Source organism: Amphiura filiformis, chromosome 14 (assembly GCF_039555335.1).
Source record: "Amphiura filiformis chromosome 14, Afil_fr2py, whole genome shotgun sequence".
In the NCBI taxonomy this organism is placed as follows: Eukaryota; Metazoa; Echinodermata; class Ophiuroidea; order Amphilepidida; family Amphiuridae; genus Amphiura; species Amphiura filiformis.
The window spans coordinates 45,299,491-45,325,244 of NC_092641.1; the positions used below are offsets into that span (position 1 = coordinate 45,299,491).

The 25,754-nt window shown below is 38.7% G+C and overlaps 2 protein-coding genes and 1 pseudogene across 2 annotated transcripts in view; all 3 read left to right on the forward strand.

Annotated features, from left to right (window-relative positions):
• LOC140169455 (cholinesterase-like) lies at positions 1-25,356 on the forward strand. The gene is made up of 3 exons (XM_072192715.1): positions 1-1,490; positions 1,852-2,042; positions 24,334-25,356. The coding sequence occupies exons 1-3, from the start codon at positions 1-3 to the stop codon at positions 24,447-24,449; spliced, it is 1,797 nt and encodes a 598-aa protein (XP_072048816.1). The 3' UTR covers positions 24,450-25,356.
• The window catches only part of LOC140170175 (cholinesterase-like), a 24,673-nt gene continuing 10,095 nt past the window's right edge, over positions 11,177-25,754 (forward strand). The window contains exon 1 of the mRNA XM_072193500.1: positions 11,177-11,202. The gene's annotated coding sequence lies outside the window, so the exon portion shown is untranslated. The remainder of the gene's footprint in view (positions 11,203-25,754) is intronic.
• Positions 17,285-22,610, forward strand: LOC140170491 (cholinesterase 1-like; annotated as a pseudogene).

Consider the following 25,754-nt stretch of genomic DNA (forward strand, 5'->3'; position numbering starts at 1 on the left):
ATGGTTCAGTTTTTATATTTCGTTCTGCTGATAGTTACGGCTTACGCTCAATCTAATCCTGTAGAAAGAATCAAGACGGGACAAATCGTGGGGAAGCGCATTACTGTTAATGGTAGTATGGAAGTAGACGCCTTCCTCGGAATTCCTTTTGCGGAACCCACCTCTGGAGAAAGAAGATTCAAACTTCCAGAAGAGAAGGCACCATGGAGCGATGTATTCAATGCTACTGAGTATGGACATGGATGTTGGCAATTACTAGACACTGGGCTTCCTGGAATTCAAAAAACTGGAAAATGGAATCCAACGGTCACCTTGAGCGATGACTGCTTGAATCTCAATGTCTGGGTTCCCTATCCTAGGCCACAGAATGGCGCAGTATTGGTTTGGATTCACGGAGGCGGATATTATTTTGGAACTAGCTCCTCAGATATGTATGATGGAAAATACTTGGCAGCATTCGAAAAGATAATTATTGTGTCAATGAATTACAGATTAGATGCGTTTGGATTTTTATCGACTGGAGATTCTAGTGCTCCTGGAAATCAAGGACTTTACGATCAAACCATGGCGTTACAGTGGGTACAAGATAACATTGCTACCTTTGGAGGCGATCCGAATAGTGTCACAATTTTTGGAGAGAGCGCGGGTGGCTCCAGCGTCGCTTTCCATTCACTTTCTCCAGTTTCCCAATCGCTTTTTAAGCGCGCGGGAATTCAAAGCGGGGGCATTACACCACGTTGGGCATATATTACTCAAGAGGTAGCTTTAGAACGTGCCAAGCTTCTTGCACGGTCTGTAGAATGTTTGGAAGATACAAATGGTGATGTACGAGCTATTCCAGATATGATCAGATGTCTGCAAAACGTTGATGCAAAAACTTTATTGGCTGCAAATCCAGGGACAGGAAGATACTTGGAGCTTTTCTTTACACCAGTGTATGACGGAATCTTTCTTCCTAAGCATCCCGTTGATGCTCAAGATCAGGGCAGCTTTAAGCAGTGTGAGTTGATTATTGGAAGTAACTCCAATGAAGCCAACATCTTCTTGTATTCTACAGCTCCTGGTTTTGATAAAGACGGAGAAAACCTTCTTGATTACGAAAGTTATAAAGCAGCGCTGCGGTTCACTTTTCCGAAATTCCAATCCTTCGCGTTAGATGCTATCGCCTTTCAGTATAGACCGCGGAAAACACCTAATAATCAAAGCCTTCTCAGGGATGCAATAGATCTTGCAGCAGGGGACTTCGATTTCAATTGCCCAACAGTCGAGTTGGCTAATGCGTATGCCAGAGAGGGCAATCAAGTCTATTATTACCGATTTGAAGAGCGTCCGTCTAACAGTCCATTTCCAGAATGGATGGGTGCTCTCCATGGTGATGAAATCCCCTATATCTTTGGTATTCCGTTTGACACATCATTTGGTTACAGCCATAATGAGAGAGCACTGAGTAGGAAGTTGATGAATTTCTGGGCAAATTTTGCAAGAACTGGGTAAGTTATAATGTTGAACTAGTTTGCGTCTGACGTCAGGGCAAATGCGCGACGTGACGTGATTGGTTGCTGACCTGCGAAGTACAACATTTTGGTCTGGTTGACAGGACGTCATACGCAAACTAGTTTTTTGTTTAATTCGGTTTTCAATTACATATATAAACCGTCTCTTAATAGCGTACATGCAAATAAGGAAGATCGAAGATATAAATAGAATTTTTTGTATGTAATGTTATGTTGTTTTTGTTTTTAATATTGATAAGATTGGAATTCTCTGTGATTTGAACAAGAAATATGTAAGTAGGAGTATACTTATTTGAAAACGATTGTTGCCTTTTGAAACATTTGTTGCCCCTTTTAGAAACCCGAATTCAGACACCTCTGACGCGACTGATCTACCTTACGTGTGGCCACAATACGATGTCGAGACCCAGGAATTCTTGGTACTAAATGAGTCACTTGCCGAGGGAACTAAAATTACAGGTAGTGGTGTAAAGCCTCAGGAGTGTGCTTTTTGGAGAGATTATCTGCCCAATCTCGACGTGCAAACAGGTATTATTTACCTTCAGACTCGGATTAATTTTGATTTTAGAAAATCTGGTGTAACCTGGGGCTGCATTCTCGAAGCCATCTTAGGATATTGGTATTTTGAATTCATAATAATGTGATACAATCAAGCAAAATCAGTCGGAACTCGGAAATATTAAATTTTCAGTTTCTTATAGGATAGTAAAAACAAATACAAAGCTGCATTTTGCAGAAAACCCCATTGAAATTGAACAACCAGTTCCAAAGATATGAGCAATTAAACAGTTTCTTAAACAAAAGGAAACACTAGGAAATGTTTCCTTTGTATGGCTATATCTCAAAATCAATATTTCCGAGTTCCGACTGATTTTACTTGATCGCATCACATATGAAAAATCGAAAATTACTCTAAACTGCACGTCTTTAATAATAATATGATACTGTAAAAGAATTTTACGCGAGGCGGCGGCAACACCGAGAGGGTTCCGACCGATTACTCTGTAGGGTGTTATTTCGAATAAAATATCAAAGTGTAATGACTTTGAGCACATGAACCTTCTCTGATTATACTATAATCCGTCTTAACCATCTTCATTAATCCAACCTCAGCGCTGTATTTTTGTAGAGGGATCGCACAGGCTGAGTTACACAGATCATTAAATAGATCCTACTGTTCATTAAACATGTTTCCTCTTCCCTTGCTCTTTTCCCTGGCATTCGGCCTTCTATTACGTCTCTCATAAGCACTATAGACCTCATGACGAGTCAAATTCTTATTTCTATATGTTCTGTCCCTATTAGTTTATAAGTATACAATTTCGCATCATTTGTTCAATCCGGGCTGTATTTTATACCTGATCTTGTTGATTAGAAGCTATTGTTTTTAACACTGAAAATTAACGATCGACGAAAGCTTTTTACGTTTTTATCTTCCCATACTCTAATAGGTGACATCGATGAGGTTGAGAAGCAATGGAAAGACGAGTTATAATAACGAAAGATATAGTAACGAATATCTCGTAGATTGGAAGGTAGAGTTTGAGAAATACAAGGCTGCAACTTCTAATTAAGAACTGATGGAAACGCCCTATTAATGGAAACTACTTGTATATAGACTGAATCCTTCGGTCCCTCTTTCACAACTACAAATAATAAGCGGATAATCCCAACGTGTTGCTCAGGTGCACTTGTATTTCGAGGAGGGTAATATGCTCGTGCGTTTATAAAGATAAACAAAACAATGACCATTTCCCGCTGTTTTAGGGTAGTGAATGCGACCAAAATACGCATGTAGGGTGTTATGGAAGCTCCATACGTTCATACATGAGCATGATATCCCCCTCGGAATACAAATCCCACGTTGCTCAATCGCATACAGCATGGCGGATCTATTGCGGTCATGCGTAGTATTAGAAGACTGGAGGATTTAACTATCTTTCTGAGCAAAAACAACAAAGCGAACGCAATTGAACAAATAATACTAATTTTCTAAAATGGGTAAACTGCCCTCTCAAGTAAAAACACAGTATAAATTATGCTTTGGAATGATAGGCAAATACCGCACTCTACTTTGGGAGTAGGCCTTGACTGATTCAACAACATCTACCTTCCAAATAAAACACAGTATTTACCATGTTCCACCCCCTCCACACCCCCCCCCCACACACACACACACATCATAATTTACCATGTTATTTCACTCGACGAAACTACATTAGGATCCCGGGATTAGGATGCAGACTTATTCAATAAACACAATAGACTCCCAAATAGAAAGACAGTATCTTTAATGTCATGTATTTACATGCACTGCGTTTTTGCTTGGGATGACAGAGAAGTAAAATAAATGATGTAGGTACTTTTTATGTTACTTTATACTAGGAGGTAGCATATCTCCTATAGCATTATGGGTACTATGGCGAGTTCCGGAAGGAAATTTTTCGTCCTCGTATATTTTGTGTGTAAAATTAAATTTGAAAGTCAAGTTGCATTTCCAGGGGATTGCGATTCAAAAATAAACCTAAATACGCGACATGTCGCTATTCTGAAGGGCCGTTTTTCTGACGGGTCGTTATTCCATTCCGAAGGTTTGCTATTCCGAAGGGTCATTAGGGCCTCCTCAGCATTTAATATAAGAAGGCTCGTTATTCAGAACTTAGGTTCATTACTCCGAAGGGTCGTTACTTCTAAGGGTTATTACTCTAAATTTCGGAATAACGGTCCTTCGGAATAACAATCCCTACTATGAATAAGTAATGACTCTTCGGAATAACGAGCTGTAACCGACGAAACAAAAACAAAGAATCCGGTATGAACGTATGATCACACACACACACCAGGATTCTCGTAATACAACATTGTAATTAACAGAATTGGGGACGAACTCCGCGAACAATAATTTCAGATCAGAAGTCGCCATTAGCCCTACCATTATTATTACCCACAATGCGCAGGGAACACGCTACTCCCTAATATCGCACCTTGAGAAGTATATCAGCGAGTATATGGGTGGAGGGTCTTTGATCATTGATAATTTGTAAAGATTTTGTAATCTGTGTGAACACGCTTTGAACTAGTAGCTGATCGTGATCCAAATAGCTGTCAATCATTCTGTCATTACGTTTCAGGTACGCCCCCTGTATATTGGTTTGGAAGTAGACATAGGCGTATAGATTAGAATGCGTGTGTGAGCATGGTAATCTATTTGCATTTCTTAAGTTATATCAAGATATTATCGGGTGTATATTTTCAAAAAATTGACTGAAATATTTAATCGTGTACTTTTTCTTTACACCAGCACAAGGTTTTGGAAGCTATGTGAAAGGGGTTATTAGCGAATAAAACTTGAGGCTTTTGTTTGGAGTTCGTTTAAAAAAGTTGTAGACATGATTAGTAAATGGCATCAAGAAGGACGACAAGACTGCATCGACTTAATTTACGATGACATCCAAAATTTGCCATTTTCAAATACACCATTAGACTGCAAGAAAAATTGGTAATCTGTAAAGCTACAATGATCAACATGATCAAGGTGTTCGGCTAATTTGTTCAAAAACACGTGCATTTGCGTAACATGAGGGGTAATTACATACATACATGAGAGCTTTTGTTACACGCCATTTCAAAAGATCACAGCGTGAAAAACCAAAAACATTTGCAAAATATATACAAGAAACAATTGAAAAACAAAAGAAAAATGAAGCAAAATGAAGTATGAAGCAAGCAAAATTATGTTTGTGGAAACAGGTGGGTTTTGAGGCCTTTTTTTAAAGGCAGAGACTGTTTGAGCACTTCGCACTTCGTAATTGCATGCATGAAACACCCACCTCTTTGAATATTGCACACGGGATGTTATTCCCGTTGAAGCAGTGATGTAACCGGGTTAATTACCATAGCGGTAGGTGAAAACTATTTTTGAATGTATTGCCCCACACTATTTGTAGGCTGCACTCATCATCTGTAATCCCTGTGTACATTGTACAATCATAGATTGAATACAATACCGCTCTTTTCAACGACACGAATCGTACAGGTGCGAGTGAAATTTACACGGACTCAGCATACTGGGAAATTTCTATAGAATTACAATCCAGGTCTTTATACTTATTGTTTAATAATAGAGACTTTTTGCGAAATGAAGTTTGAAAAGTTACTTTAACTGGAACGGCAACTTCAGAAATATCGATTGGATTTCTTGTTCAAATTTACTCCAACGTGAACGTATGGTTGGTTACTGCAACAACAGCGTCTTGTCGCTTAAACTCGGGACATGTATATCAATGTGCGTTCAAAAGAAGGGCATGTGTAAGAGCTTGTAATCCAATGTCTCTTTTTGGTTAAGTCAAGTGGTTATTAGTTGCACTTCAAGACAAAAGACCTTAAGAGCTTCGTTTGAGTAAACATGAATGAACTCGCGATACCACTCAACATGGATTATGTCGGGACCCAGCGTTAATCTCCTTATCATGTTATTTTGAAACTAGCTATACGTTTCAATTAACATTCTTACGATAGTTATAGGCCTATATATATATAATATTATTTAATAAAGGCTCGTCAGCTTTGTCAATTTCATATAATATTTCCAATTTACTGCGCAAAGCCTAATGAAATACATATTCTTTATTTCTTTCCCCTCCTTCTGGAACTCTCTTCCCCTTCCAATCCTGTATCCCCTTCCCTACCTTCTCCTTATTTCCCCCTCCTTCTCCCCTCTATCTGTACTCGCTCTCTCAAACTTGACCCTCCTATAATTACCCACTCCCCCACCCCATTGATTTTGTCTGTTTTTTTATGTTAGGAGGGCTTGGGCCGATTCTCAAAGGGAAATCTTTTACAAAAATGGGCTCAAAATGGCAAAAAAAGGCCTAAAAGCGTAAAATATCACGGTGGCTAGCATCCAAAAGGGGAGGGTCAAGAAGGAAGACAAGATGTCCAACGGGGAGCCCCCCTGGCTACTAGCAAAGTACCTCCCTGTCCACTTCCAATGCCCTCCCTCTCCTCCTTTCTGCCCCTCTCTTACCAGGCACAACCTATGACATGTAATATATAAAAATGTTATGCACCTGCTTTACTCTTCCAGAAGTATCGTATACTGCTGGCTCAAGTAAAACCAGACCATTTTATGGGAACTTAATTCCCCTGGCGTTGAAGTCAAGCTAAAAACTTGATTCCGCAAACTGATTTGGTGTACGCCATGAGCACACACAAAAGTATATATCAAGTGTGACGTTTGGAACAATAATTATTTTGATCTAATTCAATCAATAATTTTCAGCATCATGTAGCATGTTTTTTACCCAAACCAAATTAGATTTCCAATAATTGGTCTAATAACTGGATATTTACATAATTGATAATTATGTAGTCAAATAGGCAAACTATATAATTGTTCTAAATTATGACGTATTTCATCATAATTTACGGCACACTATAGATTCTCGCGTTAACTTTAACTTCAAGCGGCTTTAATGGCACAGTGGTTTTGAATACATAATCCTCTATAATCCTCTAGACGTTAAAGGTTGTGGTTTCTAACTTCATTTCGCAAAGTTTCTAATCTGTGGTGCAATGCAGAGGTATAGCGTACGACCATTGCAGGGCAATATATTCACAAATTGTTTCGCTATGGCAATTATTCCTGTTACATATACAGCAGTTACTGTCCGTTTTCCTATACATAATACACAGTGCTCTCACCATTGACGCGTAACCTCTACAAATAGTGTATGTTAGAAGTATAGGCATTTGCCTAGTTAACGTCGCTGTGTGAAAAATAACCGGCCAATATTTAAAGTACTCTTATGAAATTATAGAAAGTATAGTTTTGTAACATGTCCTTTGGTGTTTTAGTGCATGTTATAGGTAATTGGACATTGCCTTGTTAACGTCACTGTGTAAAAAATAACCGGCCAATATTTAAAGTACTCTTCTGAAATTATAGAAAATATTGTTTTATAACATGTCCTAAATTGTTAGCTAATTAAGGTGTTTGGAAATATTCGCACAACTGAAACTATAATACCACCTCATTGCACAGGCAAAACAGAAACATGTGTAGTGTGGATTTAACCAGAGAAGATCTGATGTAACATAGTTGAACTGTTTTCAATGAGTGTTATCTTGGTTTAATAGCTTTTAATGGGGTTTAAGTCCTGCAAAAGTCGTGGTGAATTCTACTGTAGACATGACTGCATCATGATCACTACTTCTACGGCGAATGGTCATGGTTCTGTCGGATTTTGTCTCGTTAAAGGCTAGATTTTGTGTAGAGAAAATCTGGTGTAATTATACTTGTCAGCGCCAATTATTTGTATTTCGTCGGCAGAGTGCTACACTATCGTAAGTTACATTTTTGGCCAAAATGAGATTTTGACGAATTATGGAAGGCCATATAAAAACACTCATTTTAGACCAGGTTTTAAGTTTCAAAATTGCTAAATTATTTTTTAATTCATAAAATAAAATATTGTATGTGCAAAGCAATTTTTTGTTTTTCATTTGCTGCAAGACCATCGTATGTGCCACATACGCTACTTTATTCGGCCTAAACAACAAAATCGCGGAATGCTACAACATAGTAAGTGCAAAACAGTCTCTAACACATCACAGGTTGTGATGCTGATAGCTGTATGCGTTGTCATCATGCTGGCTAAGTTCATAGCTGCCATGACTGGTAATAGAGACGATAAATCCGGGTTTTTTTAGATTCAGTAATAAATCTTGGGAGATAACATTACGGCAAAAGCTGTCTTGCTATTGTAAATATTATGTGCCAAAATAAATTAACACTTGTTAAGAAACATAAAATGACAAAATATTGGACATTTGAGCCGATATTACGCATATCCTAAATTAGCAATGAATTCTACACTATCGTATGTGGCACATACGATAGTGTTGCACTCTACACTTATTTCTATTTGAGTGCAGCACTATCGTATGTGGCACTTACGACTTCTAAATCAGTAAATAATTCATCGATTTATTAACTTTAACACCATTTATATACAGTAGTTTATATTATTAAAATCAAATTGCTTTACATTTCCATGTCATTTTATGGCTACTTGGAAACAAACGGCTACGCAAAACACAAATATGCTCCTCCTGTAAAACTATCCAAACTGCACTTACGATAGTGTAGCACTTTGGCGACGATTTGTTATTCATTGTTCCTTACACTTGTACATTTCACATCCATTTATAAGATAAGGTAGTAAGGCACAGCGATAAACCCTAGTAAATAATTATACCGTATTGTAAAGGCAGGGAAACTAAATCAATACACGTGTATCTGATATGCATATTCTGACGATACCGGGGTAGAAAATGATGTATATCTCCTGTCGTTTTAGGTTTCTAAAGAAGCCAATTGTAAGGCTTGCACTTGAATGTATGTGTTGAAAGAACATAATATTCATAAGTGTGCGTATTGATCTTCAACTGTGCGTTTTGAAATCAAAAACTGACAAAAATTCAGATTTTATATGTGCAGTACAAAACAATGACAGCTGCCCTCATTCGTAGACACTCGGGTTGCGGAACATACCACGGTACTAGCGCAGAGTAGACCACTGGTGGAGGCAGTCTAAAGCAGATGACGTACCAGGTTAACTGACATAATACAGAGGCACTCTCTAAATTCATAAGATTTAAAAATAAGTCTAAGAGACTTGTTAGAATGACAAAACCTTTCAGAGACTTAAAATTCAAATCTTTATTAGAGTAAAATTTAAATCCATTAGATTTGAATTTTAAGTCTTTTCAAGGTTTTGTCCTTCTAATAAGTCCCTGGAATTTAGAGAGCAGTGACCAGGTTATTATCAATAGCCTTAGTGGGAAGTCCCTCGGCCATAGTCTCAAAATTATTAAACAGGTTGGAACAAAATGGAACTAGTGGATTTGAACTACCATCATGGCGATTTCTGCCATGTAGATATCGGGGCGATTACTCTGTGTAAGGGTCTCTTATGTATATGCGAATTTACAGAAACAAACTTCAATGGAACAGTTAATTTCCATTTTGATTGTATATACATACTTGAAAGCCATCCATACTAAACCTATTTTGTAATAATCGGCTAGCTTTAGCATCGCGCCGAACTGCGTGCGTGCCTTTCAAAATCAATACACGATGTTTTGAGTCTTTTTTTTCGCCTTAAATAAAACGAACAATCTTTAGCACCAGCACACGTACGACCTTCGTGCGTGGTCTTGTTGTAGCTTCTAGGGGTGTATACTGGGGTGTGATTGATATGGGGGTGTGTATGTGGGGGAGGTGCACATCTGTGGGGTGCGTTGTAGGGTTAGGGAAAGAGGTTCGGGTAATTACTGCTAAATTTCGTATGCCTTCCTCGATTTAGTAATTATTGTTTTTCACTATATCTCTAAACGTAATGTTGAAAAGTATATACACAATTTTAGAAAGGAAATGACGCAGAGAATCCAACTAGCATACCAGATTCCTGCAAAAATGAGCAGTTTTTGAGAAAATTACAAAATTTGATATTAGTTTACAGCCTCGAGGAAGGCATACGGACTATAGTTGGTTTACGCTTCTATAATGGGAAATTCATGAATGTTTGAAAACTGTAGTTCATAATATTAGGACGTCATATGATTTTTGAACTCTATGAATCTATGATTGTTGCGACAGTGTAAAAAGTGTAAAAACGTTTTTATAACATTCCAAAAACATTCTTGAAAACTTAATACAAAACATTCTAAACAGAATGTTATTTTGGGGTTGAAAAATATTTTGCGAAAAATGTTTGCCCAAAATATTTTCAATAACGTTTTAAAAACGTTTTCATGACCTTTATATAACCCGACATTTAAATGTTATTAAAAGGTTTTGAAAAAACATTTTAAGAACATTTCTGTGTTTGCTGAGTTCAAATATTTTAACATAATGTTATTTAAGTATTGACACGATATTTGGCAAAAATGTTTGCAAAAATAGTTTACAATAACATTTTTTGAAAACGTTTAAAAATATTGTTGTAGTGTGTTTTCATACAAAACGTTTTAAATCGTTATCATGACCTTTACATAACCCGACATTTTAATGTTATTAAAACGTTTTTACCTAAACCAAAAGCCAAAATATAACTTATTAAAAACGTTTTTAAAACGTTTTTGTGTTTGCTGGGACATTCATATCAACAAAGACTCCATCTCTATTAGCTCCCCTGTGCAAATGCATTCACGCTTATGAATAACACTACCCAGGGTACTGAGCGCTCGAGTTGTAACCATGTGATATGACGTCATGTCATAAGCTGTCAATATCATTGTTATTTGACGTGGCGTGATTTCTGAACTCTATTAATCTATTGTTGTGACCCAGTCAGCAAAGGAATAAGCTGAATAAGTATTCCAGTAAACAAAATTAATACACTTATTTTAGGAACTGTGTTGCTTTACACAATTCATAGTAGGTTCAAGGTCATGTCACCCGCTTCCAAAATTATTGTTATTTAGATTTCTGTCCTTTTCTGGTACTATATTAAACCACGCGCACTGTGGAAAAGACACACTGTGCATTTTGTAAGTTTACTATACTAGACATTAGCTGCAGGGAATTGAAGATTGTATTATACAGAGTCGACTTTCGAAGACACTCGCAGTCAGTGTTTGATCTGGAGGGAATTGCACTGGGGACAGACTTGCAGAATCAGAGGTATGTTCTTTAGATTAACTCTTGATATCTGTTTAAGCTTGATCACTAATAAATGTTCAACTTTGTGGTTGTAGGTATATCTTGACCATACTCCTGGTAATTTCTAAATCATAGAATTTATTTGTACATTATTGATAACACAAAGAACACAATGTTGACATGATGAGCCGGCTATCTTGTAAGTTGTAGTCTAGATTATGATCACAAAATCAATGATTATTTGTTAAAACTTAGAGGTTAAACGGTTTAAAAAATTTTAATAACTAAAATATTTCCTAAGCAAGTTTAATATAAGCGCTTTTGAGGATGAATACGCTGCACTCGCGTCGCGTCCCGGGTCGCGTCCAAGCAAGTTTAATTCCTCAGTCCACTTCCTGATGGCATAATACTCATTTATACAGTCACTATTATATTAAAAACCTCGCGTCGAGGTTTTGCCAAGTTTTAAAAATAACGGTTACTTAATGAAATAACGGTTAGTTCATGAAAAAGAAGAAGTGAAATTTAGCAAAACGCGACGAGGTTTATTTGCCCGTAAGAGAGCTCTATTCAGCATCGAAGTGGTTACGTAATTCTCTTGGTTACCGGATCACGCTACTTTGGTATGCCTTCGAGTGCCATATACTTTATGTGGTGATCATTTCGATCGTGGTTCATTACTCTAGCGCGTGATCCCGTTGACATAGTAACATTACGTAACTTCGATACTGAATTGTTCCGCTATTGTATCCGCTATTGTATCCACTATTGTATTCTATTCATAAAAGCTACTGCAAGAATCGCGGCAATCCCTGATATTGCTGGTGTCTACCGCCGGCGTTTCGTATTTATTAACATTCAAAATGATCCGATACTCTTTCATTTATAGACTTATTCCCACCTTTTATATAATATTCAGAAATTGCAATTATGAAAACTACAAACTTTGAAAGTGAAAATATATTACCATCGAAAATATATCATACTTAAATTCTATAGAATCTATAGAGGCATTGCATGTGAAGTATCATCCCGTAAATATGGCAGACTACTCAAATGCATTCAACAAAAGCATGATTGCAATCTACCGTGACAGTTCGTCTCACACACATAACCCTGCACTACGATCAAATAGGTTGATGACAACATTTGATTGAATGGACTGTACTCCGCCATAACTACGGTGAAGGACACCGGTTCAAATTCTTTGTTTGGAGCCAATCAATAATTTCATGCAGGGCCTCTATAGATACCCAACCCAGAAGTGCCCATTTATTTTCTAATTTTTTGTAATCGCGCCCAAATATCCCCGCAAATATCTTATACACGGTTTTATTGATTCATTTTGGGCATTTCAAAAGTTAGAAGTCGTCAAAAATGGCAACATCCATTGATAGCAATGGTTGAGTAAACATTGTCTAAACACTAGATAAAAAGACAGCTTTGTACTACAGAGAAGATGTGAGGAAAAGGAGATAGATCCAGCTATCCTCAAACAAAATATGTGTGCTGCCGCTCATTCAAAAGTAATCACGCTATTCAGGTTTAACAATAAAATACAATAAAGGGGTTCGAACCCATGATGGCAGGGAACCTCTATTATTATCGGGAATTGCCTGTTACACATGATCGCACATAAGGTCGTAGGCAATTGGTCGGACCTCATCTGCCCAGAACATATTGACCCAGGTCAGCATACCGCCATATCCTTCCCGACATGCTTAGTAGCCAAGTCCGTAGAAGAGTGGATCCACACACTATGTACACAAATATACATTTGGCCACATTTTATTATACGATTAATACGAATTTATTAAACATGGTAACAAATATTCTCTAGCAAATCGGTTATAGATGGAACTGGTAGGCATATTATAAATTCGGGATATTAAATATCTTCCTGACCAGCCAGATCTGCGCATGGTCAAAGACGAGTATCAGACCGACGCAAACTGGCTTAGTCTCCACATCAGCCAGTTTGGTTCCGCCCTCCACAGGGAGCGTAACCTGTGTAGGAGACTCGGTCGGACCTGGTCGGACCTCATCTCTCCCCATCGATTGTGTCCTATAATCCCCGACATTGCCCTTTTATGAAGTCACATCGCCCTGATGATGGGTGTGATACACAACTTGCTGCTTAATAGTTTTAGGAAAAGGTCAATGTCTGTATATCATCATACTATGCACACCATGCATGCAGACCCTAACATCCAGTTATATTTCAAATAAAATATGACCGAAGTTCCATGTCAAATTATAATTTCTGACGCTTGTTGACTCTTTCAATACGATTTATGATAAAGACTATTTTCAATTATCAAAATATCTTTATTAGGTTTGCAGTTTAAAAACCACTAATCGCGAAATGAGGATATCGAACATAGGCCCCCGCAGGGCTACAAAAAACTGCTAACCGCAAAATATGGATATCCAACTAGTTTGCCCCCGAAGCTGCAAAAAACCACTCACATCCAACTAGTTTACCCCGCAGGGCTACAAAGAACCACAAACCGCGAAATATGGATATCCAACAAGTTTGCCCCGCAGGGCTACAAAGAACTGCTAACCGCGAAATATGGATATCCAACTAGTTTGCCCCTCGAAGCTTAAAAAAACCGTTTACCCCGCAGGGCTACAAAGAACGAAATATGGATATCCAACAAGTTTGCCCCGCAGGGCTACAAAAGAACTGCTAACCGCGAAATATGGATATCCAACTAGTTTGCCCTCGAAGCTTCAAAAACCACTCATCGCGAAATATGGATATCCAACTAGTTTGCCCGCAGGGCTACAAAGAACCATTAACCGCGAAATATGGATATCCAACTACTTCGCCTCGCATGGCTAAAAAGAACCACTTACCGCGCAATATCTTTTTACCTCAAAAAAGAATTAATATCTACCAAAACACGTTTCAAAACGTAAAAGGGGCCAAGTTTAAAAATCTTTCCTGTGTGGCTTTTCACCCTTTTTTAAACTTGGTCCCATTTATGAAAGTTTCTAAAGACCCATACGAAGTCATCTTTAGGCTACTTGTTTGTTTTCTTAGTTGTCAGTGTTCATTTTGTAGAGTAAATTAATTAATGTTCGTGCTTGATTGAAGTTTTTCCGTAAAGACGTTATAATGTATTTTGATTTAAGCAAAAGTAGCAAATACTCACTTTGTTAAATTCTTCATCGTCTTGTGCGATCCTGCGCCTTATGTACAGATGTAGGGCCTATAATATGTAACAGGTTGACAGACAGTCAATTTGCTAAGTATATATAATACTCTACTACTCTTTATGAACACGCAATATAATGAAACATAAACCTTCAAATGTTTTTGATAATACATAGCCTACGTCATATTGCACCGCTTTCGAACAGTCTTAAACCTAATTGTTGCATGTAGAAATTAGGACTCATTCTTCATGTTATTACGGTACCACTTTACTGAATGGGACCAAGTTTAAAAAAGGGTGAAAAGCCACACAGGAAAGATTTTTTAAACTTGGCCCCTTTTTACGTTTTGAAACGTGTTTTGGTAGATTATTCTTGAAAGAAAATATATTTTGTGTAGAAATGAGACACACCCAATAGCGTATTTTAAACAGGCTGAGCAGGATAGTAATATTCCATCACTATTGGTTTTTTTAAATTATTTGAATGAATTTTAGGTTAACCTTGACCCCTACTCAAGACACCTTTTTATTGAATAACAAAATTGAAAAACAATGCAATAACGTTCGTTTGACCGTACTTAAAATGGTACTGATGGCAAGAGTGATCCGATTCCATCACATGTACTGCTTCTACTTTGATTCATTGACCTTGAGGTCAATTCTATCTTGATTTATTGACCTTGAGGTCAATTCCATTTTGTTTCATTGACCTTGAGGTTGACCATTGTTCAATGATAATCTTGCCATGATCTTAGGGTTGCTCCACTCAATCCCGACTTGATTGAATAACAATGACTTTAAGGCCTTGTACTCATCTTGATTGAATGACCTTGAGATGGTTGACCGGTATTCAATACCATCTTGATGGAATGACCTAGGGTTAACCCCTACCAGGCCTGTAGCCAGCGCAAATAAGTTGGACATTGATAAAGATTAAGAAGAAGAAGAAAAAGCCGAAGAATTAGAAGAAGGAAAAAGAAATGAAGAAATGGAAACTAAATAGAAGAGATCGAGAGTATAAGTCGAGAGCAATCCCCGTTATCCATAGCAAACGCAATGTCATAATAACCAAATCTCTAATTAATCATAGTAATGATTATATTTTTATCAATAATTGCGAACCATAAAAACCGTTTTTTTAGCTATGAAAAAAAAACCCGAACCATTTACTGCACAATTCCAAACTTTCGGCTACGCGTACACATTCCCATATCATCTTGTTCCGTATTAACTGGTGTCCCTTAAATTACTCCTCAATTGTTATATTTGCCTAAATTATCAGAGAAAGGATGTTAATTTTTTTTTTACTCTTCGCGCCTCACCTACACCTGCCATTTTATTACTATGTCTATATACAAATCTTGCCTGGCGAAAAAACATATTCAAATATTATGTGTTACAGACCGTGTATAGAGATATAAAATTTAGAGTAAGTCCCATAGCATGCAGGCATATCTGAACTTCATTCACCGTCTATATTGCTAAATAACGTTTATTGTTAACATATGGAATGATTACTTGTATACGGTAAATAACCGTACAAAAGTTGCCACGGGTATACCGTAAAACGGGATGAATAGGACAGGGGTGCGTGAATAGGGACAACAGTTCGAAAGTTTTTTTCAGGTCATTTAATATCTGCTGAACCATGTTCCAAACATTGAAGGTTGTTCCAATTTTTGGAACACTTTTTAAACCTATAGTATCACTGGTTTTAGGAGACCCATAATATTCCTTTGGTACGGCATTAAATTTCCCTGTGTACCCTTATTTTGATGTAATTATTGCTAAATGAAAAGAAAGCAAGAACATTCTCTAAATCTAGTAAGTTTCGTCCTGCTGCCAGATAAAAGATACCACATTTGCGGCACAGTTAGCTTCAGTCGCCATTGTGGTATCTTTTCTATGGCAACGGGACGAATGTGTTGGATTTAGGAATGTGCTTGCATTAATATTCAGTAATGTTCTAAAACACAACGTTACACAGTAAAGTAGTTTATTTAACTTCTTTTATCCATCCATGCAAAAGTAAATCTACTTCACCCTTTTAGTAGTATTTGGGATGTTTTTGTTAGGTCCCCTCATTTCGTAGCATGGTATTCAGGATGTGATTTTGAAACGGCAACGTACTAGCTCGAGCTCATCGATCTACGTTTATCTATGTCATTGAGAATACCTTCGTTATAAAATAAAAAATCATTCAAATGTACGTTTCTTTAAGGGCTGGGGTATGAACGTTTGAACAGTATTTATTTTGGGACATTAGAGCACATCAGACATATCGAATTGCATTCTGAATACGAAGAATGTCATTCTGATATCAAATAATTTTGATTTTTGAAATTCGCAATTTAATACACATTTTATGGCAAATCATTAAAATTGATATTTTTGATATTCAACAGTACTCGAAGTAAACTTTATAAATCTGATGATTTTTACTTAAAGTGTATGTAGGTGGGATGAAAAGCCGACGATCAATTGAAAATTTTGACCTTTCGTATTGAATATATGGATTTTTTTTGCCAAAAACACACACAAAAAAGGTCTTTTGGAAAAAAAATCCATATCTTCAATATGAAAGGTCAAAATTTTCAATTGACCGTCGGCTTTTCCTCCCAGCTACATACACTTTAAGAATATATCATTAGATTTATATAATTTACTTCGAGGACTGTTATATATCAAAATTTGAAAAATATCAAATTTTATAATTTGTCATAAAATTTGTATTATATTGTGATTTTCAAAAATGAAAATTATTTGATATCAGAAAGACATGCCTCGTATTCAGAATGCAATTCGATAGGTCTGAGGTGCTCTCATGTTCCACAAAAAATACTGTCGAAACGCAATAAACGCTCATTCTAGATTCCTTAATCATGTTAATAAAAATAGTACTATATTTTTCATTTTGTTCATTCACCTTTCAGATCAACATGATTCAGTTTTTGTATCTCATTCTGCTGATAGTTACGGCTTACGCTCAATCTAATCCGGTCGAAAGAATCAAGACGGGACGAATCATGGGAAAGCGCATTACTGTTAATGGTAGTACGGAAGTAGATGCCTTCCTCGGCATTCCTTTTGCAAAACCTACCTCTGGAGAAAGAAGATTCAAACGTCCAGAAGCGAGGGCACCATGGAGCGATGTATTTAATGCTACTGAATATGGACATGCATGTTGGCAATTACTAGACACTGGGGTTCCTGGAATTCAAAAAACTGGAAACTGGAATCCAACAGTCAACTTGAGCGATGACTGCTTGAATGTTAATGTCTGGGTTCCCTATCCTAGGCCACAAAATGGTTCGGTATTGGTTTGGATACACGGAGGCGGATATTATTTTGGAGCCAGCTCCTCAGATATGTATGATGGAGAATACTTGGCAGCATTCGAAAAGATGATTGTTGTGTCAATGAATTACAGATTAGATTCGTTTGGATTTCTAGCGACTGGAGATTCTAGTGCACCTGGAAATCAAGGACTTTACGATCAAGTCATGGCGTTACAGTGGGTACAAGATAACATTGCTACCTTTGGAGGCGATCCGAATAGCGTCACGATTTTTGGCGAGAGCGCGGGTGCCGCAAGCGTCGCTTTCCATTTGTTCTCGCCAGTTTCCCAATCGCTTTTTCAGCGCGCGGGAATTCAAAGCGGTGGTGTTACATCACGTTGGGCATATATTACTCAAGAGGAAGCTTTAGAACATTCCAAGCTCCTTGCACGGTCTGCAGGATGTTTGAAAGACACAAATGGTGATGTACAAGATATTCCAGATATGGTCACATGTCTGCAAAACGTTGATGCAAACGACTTGTTGGCTGCAACTCCATTTACAGGAGGAGGGCCTTTCTATGCACCGGTATTTGACGGGATCTTTCTTCCTGAAGATCCCGTTGATGCTCAAGACCAGGGCATCTTTAAGCAGTGTGAGTTGATTATTGGAAGCAACTCCAATGAAGCCAACATCTTCTTATATTCCATTACTCCTGGTTTTGATAAAGACGGAGAAAACCTTCTTGATTACGAAAGTTATAAAACAGCGCTGCAGTTTACTTTCCCAAAATTCCAATCCTTTGGGTTAGATGCCATCGCATTTCAGTATAGACCGTGGAAAACACCTAATAATCAAAGCCTTCTGAGGGATGCAATAGATCTTGCAGCTGGAGATTACGACACCATTTGCCCAACAGTTGAGTTGGCCAATGCGTATGCCAGAGAGGGCCATCAAGTCTATCATTACCGGTTTGAAGATCGTCCGTCTAACAGTCCATTTCCAGAATGGATGGGTGTTCTCCATGGTGATGAGATCCCCATATCTTTGGTATTCCGTTTAGCACGTCACGTGGTTACAGTGATAATGAGAGAGTACTGAGTAGGAAGATGATGAATTTCTGGGCAAATTTTGCAAGAACTGGGTGAGTTATAATAATGTTGCACTTCATGCTATGACTTCTATACACCGCCGTCATTCAATAACGTGCTGATGATGTTACCCGTGGACACGTAATAATACGCGATTCGTTGAGCACGGGGAGCGACCAAGCAAACAGACGATGGTGGACTACATTATTCACTGTGGCAACAGCCAATATCGTAAACAAAACAGACAATATGACGGCAACACTGCCTGGACATTGGACGCCCCGTGCTGAGTTGTGTTTTTAGCTCTATTGGCCCCGTTACAGAAAAAAAAAATGCACAAAATATATTTCTCAGTGAATGTATAAATTTTCACATAAAAATAAATATTTTTGGATTCAAAATAAATGTGAAGAAAAAAAATATTATAGCCGGGAGTGAGCGGGACTCGATCTCGGGACCCTATGCACCGCAGGCGAGACCCGTTACCATTAGACCAAGCGAACCGTGATACACAATGGGGGAAATTTTAGGTATATATCATAAACATACCGTGCGTTATTCATACAAAACATTCAAAAAACAGTACTTACAATGAGGTTCACTGGCGAACCTCAACGGATTTAGACTGATAAAATAGTGCTTAATAACATACGTACAGTTTTGGAATAATTTGAGACATTTTTGTGTTTACGTGTAAAACCAATGACAACGTCAAAATTCAGCCAATCTTGGCCGGCCCCCCCTGCAAGCAAAAACGGCTTTACGATAATGTCGCCCTCTAGAGTCTGTATGATGAAATTACGAAAGGGAGTTCATATGCAGCGAGCAGAACCTTGGTCAAAAATCAAGTTACCTCCCGGAATAAAGCAATTCCTTTCGTGGTAATTTGTTCGCTGACCAAGATTCTTCTTTCTGCAGTTCATATACTAAGTTTAATAGGATTCGTCATTATGAGAAATCACATTATACTGGACGCAATATGTTTAAGTTTTTAAAACGATTTGATTGTAATAAGCAATCTTGGGACATTCTCTGTTTCCCCTCCTGACTATCTCCCCCGCTCTATCTCTTTTCTTCTGTTGATCTCTTTAAAACGAACTTTGTGAATAAAATCAAGCTACGTGGTAAGTAAAAAAACTAAAAAAACAAAATACCCAGGGAGCAAACCCCCATATTTTGATGCAAACTGACCTGGCAAGATATAAAAACGTGTCCTATATAGATGGATTCTATGGACTATAGGCCACATCCCTAGGGTGGACATGTTTTGAAATCAGCTGCACAGGGGGTGTTATGGGGGGTCAAAGTTTGCCCCCGAAAACCCATTTTTGCAGCGTAATACTTAATGTAATACACTAAATGTGACAAAATCACCTTTATTTTACACAAAGATTATTAAAATGATGCCATACATTTGAATGGATTGGGCCACCATGTTGGTGTGTGTATGTGGGGGTGTGTGTGGGGGGGGGGGGCTGGATAATGGGGGTATCAGATTAAGTAGAGCTGCGCATATATGGCATGTGTGGTATCATATTTCGTTAAATTTTGCAGTCAATACACTACTCTGATGTGCTGTTTCACATTCTTTCCATGTTTCTGGATAGATATAACAAGTAGCTAGATCCTCTGAATCTTCACGATTTAGGTTCCTGTAGACCCACTCCTACTTATAGAATTGACCACCTTTTTATCCTGAACACCCTCTGCCTAGTAACAGAGACCCGACTTATCAAACCCAGTCCTTGACCCAGCTATAGCCATTATAGAGCCTAATGTAGCAATGCAGCGTCATATCTGCGTCTCTCAGTATTGCTCACCTCTCTCTCTCTCTCTCTCTCTCTCTCTCTCTGACCACAAGTAAGCGCATGGACCCTGAGTTTGAGCCCTTACTCAGTCCTCAGTACGGTACCCCTAATGCCCCCTGGGACTCCCCGACTCCTAATCATATCATACCTCTAACAGAAAGACCTGTAACTGCATTCCTAGAACCTCTAACTCCATTCCCAAGACCCATGACCGTCCCTGCGGTCATCTTCAGTACCTGTAAACCCATATCCGGTTCCCCCTACCCAATGCCCACGGTACCCCTTACCCTGTTCCTGGTACCCAATCCTGGGTCCCGCAACTCCATCCCCAACTCCTTACCTATTCCCTGGGACCTCTAACACCAACTATTGGAACTTTAACTCCATTTCAGGAATCCCTAATTCCGTCCCTGATACCCACGACCCATTCCTGGGACCCTAACCCCATATTCATTACCTGTAACCCCATACCCGGTTCCTCTTATCCAATGTCGGTACCCCTTACACCATTCCTAGTATCCCTCTAAACCTTTAGACTATATATCTGTCACCTGTAACACCAACTATGGGACCTTTAACTCAATTCCTGAAACCCCTAACTACTTCCACGAGACCCATGACATGTCCCTGGGACCCGGAGCCCATCTTTGGTGGCTGGGTGACCGTCCCTGGTATCATAACCCCATCTTCAGTACATGTAAGCACATATCCGGTTCCCCTTTCCCAATGCCCGATACCCCTTACCCCATTCCTGGTACCCATTACACCAACCCTGGGACCCTAACTCCATCCCCTGTACCCCTTACCCTATATATTCCTGGGACCTTTACCTCCATTCCTGGAACCCCCAACTACGTCCCCGAGACCCATGGCACGTCCCTGGGACCCTAAGCCCATCTTCGGTACCTGTAACCCCAAATATAAAATCCGGTTTCCCTTACCAAATGCCCGGTACCCCTTACCCCGACCATGGGAGCAATACGTTCCCAGGACCCCTTACCCTATCCACGGGACCTTTAACATGTGCGACCTCTAACCTTATTCCTGCACCCATAACTGCCGGGTCCCCTAACCATGTCCCTGTTGTACCTTTTGCACTAGTGTCCCCTAAGCCCCATACCGGATACCCCTAAACATGCCTTTCGTATTCCCAACTCCATCCTCAGTCCACCTAACTCTGTCCCGGTACCCATTACCCAACCATGGGACGTCTAACTCCATCCTTAGTACCCCTAACCTTATCCCTGGGTCCCCTAACCCCCCTAACATCAACTATGGGACTATCCCCATTCCTGGAACCCCTAACTCCGTCCACTGAACCCCTAACCTTGGTACCCCAAACCCCATTGCTGATCCCATAATCCCATACCTGGATCCCTTAACCCTTCACCTGGACCCATAAACTATTGTCCCCGTGACCCTTGTTACCCTTTACACTGTCTTTGGTACACCTGACCCCTTTCCTGGTACTCCTAAAACATCCTTGGACTTTATCAAAGGACGAGACATTACCAGCTACCCTTTCTTCATCGGAAAACCTACATGGTTAGAGAAAAGCAAGACTGTTCCACTGCATCATCTTGTTGGTTTTGCAGAGGCTGACCACAACCTGACATATGACGACATAGATCAGGCAGTTTTTCTTTTCAGTCTTATTCTAGCAATGGCATCGCCCAGTGTAATAGTCTTACAGAGCTCAGGGCTCACGAATTTCTGAAGAGTGATACTACTAACTTAAAGAGATTACCGCCAACCAAGGATGCATTTCGCCTTCACCTGGAGAGAGCAGCATATGCATGCATCATAGACAAAACAGCACACATCGCTAAGCCCTTCCTCCCAGATCCCAAGGAATGCGGATGGACTTTAGAGGGGGACATCGTAGTTTCACAAGTAATGAGAAATCCACCATGGCCACCAAATGTATCAAAAGGAACCAACTGCTCCTGCAGGAAAGGGTACCAAAGAAACTGCAAGTGTTCAAAAGCATCCAGACGCTGCAATATCGGCTGTATCTGCAGAGGACATCCTGATACTGTAGTCGAGCAAAGCTGCAAGAAGACTCGGAAAGGGAACTGTGGCAGGTGAAATGGAGTCAAGTGATGAAAAAGAAAGTGGATCTGAAGAAGACATCCAATGGGGTATTAGAGGTACCATTGCAGAAAATAGTTCCTATAAGAATGAAACATTCCACTGAAATAGCTAGAAGTCTTAAGGCACCTTTAGCATTTTCTAGTATTCTAGATAGGGACAGTAATAATATACGGTACACAATATAGCCTCATTAACGTTTCAATCATTCGTCAATATATAGTATAGGCCTACATGTACACCTTAAATTAAGTGTAACTCTTTGCAGGATGATAAATTGACAAAACCAACACCACTTCCAGTGTTTGAAATTAAATTTCCTTTCATTTGACACAAAACACAATATACTTTGAGCAAAAATTACTAAAATGGACCCCCACACACGTGACCCCCCTGTTGTAGGCCCCGTGCAGAAGATTTTTTTACGTGTCCACCCTAGGGGTGTTTATTTGACCCCACTAAACTGTTTGACACCCATGAGGTTTTTATATCTTCCCAATGCAGGTGGACCATCTCTGCTCCCTGGGTAAAAGGAAAAATAATGTCAAGCAAATAAGGAAGATCGAAGATATAAATACATTTTTTTTGTATGTAATGTTTTGGTGTTTTTGTTTTTATTATTGATAAGACTGGAATTCTCTTTGCTCGTCAACAACTGTGATTTTCACAAGAAGTATGTTAACGAATTTGAAAATAATTTTGGTCTTTTGAAACATTTTCTGCACCTTTTAGAAACCCGAATTCAGATACTTCTGACGCGGCTGATCTACCTTATGTGTGGCCACAATACGACGTCGAGACAAAGGAATTCTTGGTACTAAACGAGTCACTTGCCGAGGGAACTGGGATTACAGGGAGTGGTGTAAAGCCTCTGGAATGTGCTTTTTGGAAAGATTATCTGCCCAATCTTGACGTTCAAACAGGTATATTTTAGCTTCGGATTCGGATTAATTTTGATTGTAGAAAATCGGGTGTAACCTGGGGCTGCATTCTCGAAGCCATCTTAGGATATTGGTATTTTGATTTCATAATGACAAATCGAAAATTACTTTAAACTGCATGACCGTAATAATAATACGAAACTGTATAATACGAAACACCAAGAGGGTTCCGACCAGTTACTGCGAAGGTCGTTATTTCGAATAAAGTATCAAAGTGTCATGGCTTTGAGCACATGAACTTTCTCTGGTTATACTATAATCCGTCTTAACCATCTTCATTAATCCAACCTCAGCGCTGTATTTTTGTAGAGGGATCGCATAGGCTTAGTTGCACAGATCATTAAACATTCGGTTATTCCTTCATGTAATTTTACACGAAATTAGGGTTAGGGTTAGGGTTAAGGTTAGGGTTAGTTTAGGGTTAGGATTAGGGTTATGACTATGATTAGGGTTAGGGTTAGGATAAGGTTTAGAATTAGGATTAGCTTACACGAAATAATTACATGAAGGATCGTCCATACATTCTTTCTTTTTAATTTTTTGTCTCTTCCCTTGCACCATTCCTTCCAATATGTCTCTCATAAGCCATTAGTCCTCAATATAATTATGATCAGTTCAATTCTTCTTTCTGTATGTTCTGTCCCTGATTGTTTATAAGCAATGTACAATTTCCCTTTATGTGTTCAATACGAGCTATATCTTATTGATAAGATGCTACTCTGTTGCTTTTAACACTCAACGAAAACTTTTCAAATTTTTATCTTCCCATACTCTAACAGGTGACATCGATGAGGTTGAGAAGCAATGGAAAGAAGAGTTTGATAAATATAGTAACGAATATATCGTAGATTGGAAGGTGCAGCTTGAGAAATACAAGGCTACAACGTCTAATTAAGAACTGATGGAAACTCTCTACTAATAGAAACTACTTGTAAATATACATAGACTGAATCCTTCGGCCCCTCTTTCGCAACTACAAATAATAAGCAGATAAACCCAACATATTGCTCGGGTCCACTTGTATTTCGAGGTGGGTCAATATGCTCGCGAGTTTAAAAAGACAAACAAAACAATGGGTAGTGAATGCGACCAAAATACGACTTTGGAGTGTTATGGAAGCTCCGAAAAATACTTATTTAGGGTCCGTTCTGAAAGTTCATACGTTCATACGTGAGTATTATATCCCCCTCGGAATACAAGTATGCTCAATCGAATACAGCATGGTGGATCTATTGCGGGCATGCGTAGTATTTGAAGACTGGAGGATTCAACTATCTTTCTGAGCAAAAACGACAAAGCGAACACAATTGAACAAATAATACTAATTTTTTTAAATGGGTAAACAGCCCTCTCAAGTAAAAACACAGTATAAATTATGCTTTGGAATGATAGGCAAATACCGCACTCTACTTTGGGAGTAGGCCTTGACTGATTCAACAACATCTACCTTCCAAATAAAACACAGTATTTACCATGTTCCACACCCCCCACACACCCACACCCACACACACACATCATAATTTGCCATGTTATTTCACTTGACGAAACTACATTAGGAAGCAGACTTATTCAATAAACACAATAGACTCCCAAATAGAAAGACAATATCTTTAATGTCATGTATTTACATGCACTGCGTTTTTGCTTGGGATGACAGAGAAGTAAAATAAATGGTGTAGGTACTTTTTATGTTACTTTATACTAGAAGGTAGCATATTTCCTATAGCATTATGGGTACTATGACGATTTCCGGAAGGAAATTGTTCGTCCTCATATATTTTTTATATAGTCAAGTTGCATTTCCAGGGGATTGCGATTCAAGAATAAACCTAAATAGAGAGAAGAAACGGGACGTGTCGCTATTCTGAAGGGCCGTTTTTCTGACGGGTCGTTATTCCATTCCGAAGGTTTGCTATTCGGAAGGGTCATTGGGGCCTCCTCAGAATTTAATATAAGGCTCGTTATTCAGAAGGCTCATTACTCCGAAGGGTCGTTACTTCTAAGGGTTATTACTCTAAATTTTCGGAATAACGGTCCTTCGGAATAACAATCCCTACTATGAATAAGTGATGACTCTTCGGAATAACCTGCCGTAACCGACGAAACAAAAACAAACAATCCGGTATAAACCTATGATCACACACACACACACACACACACACACCAGATTTCTCGTAATACAACATTGTAATTAACAGAA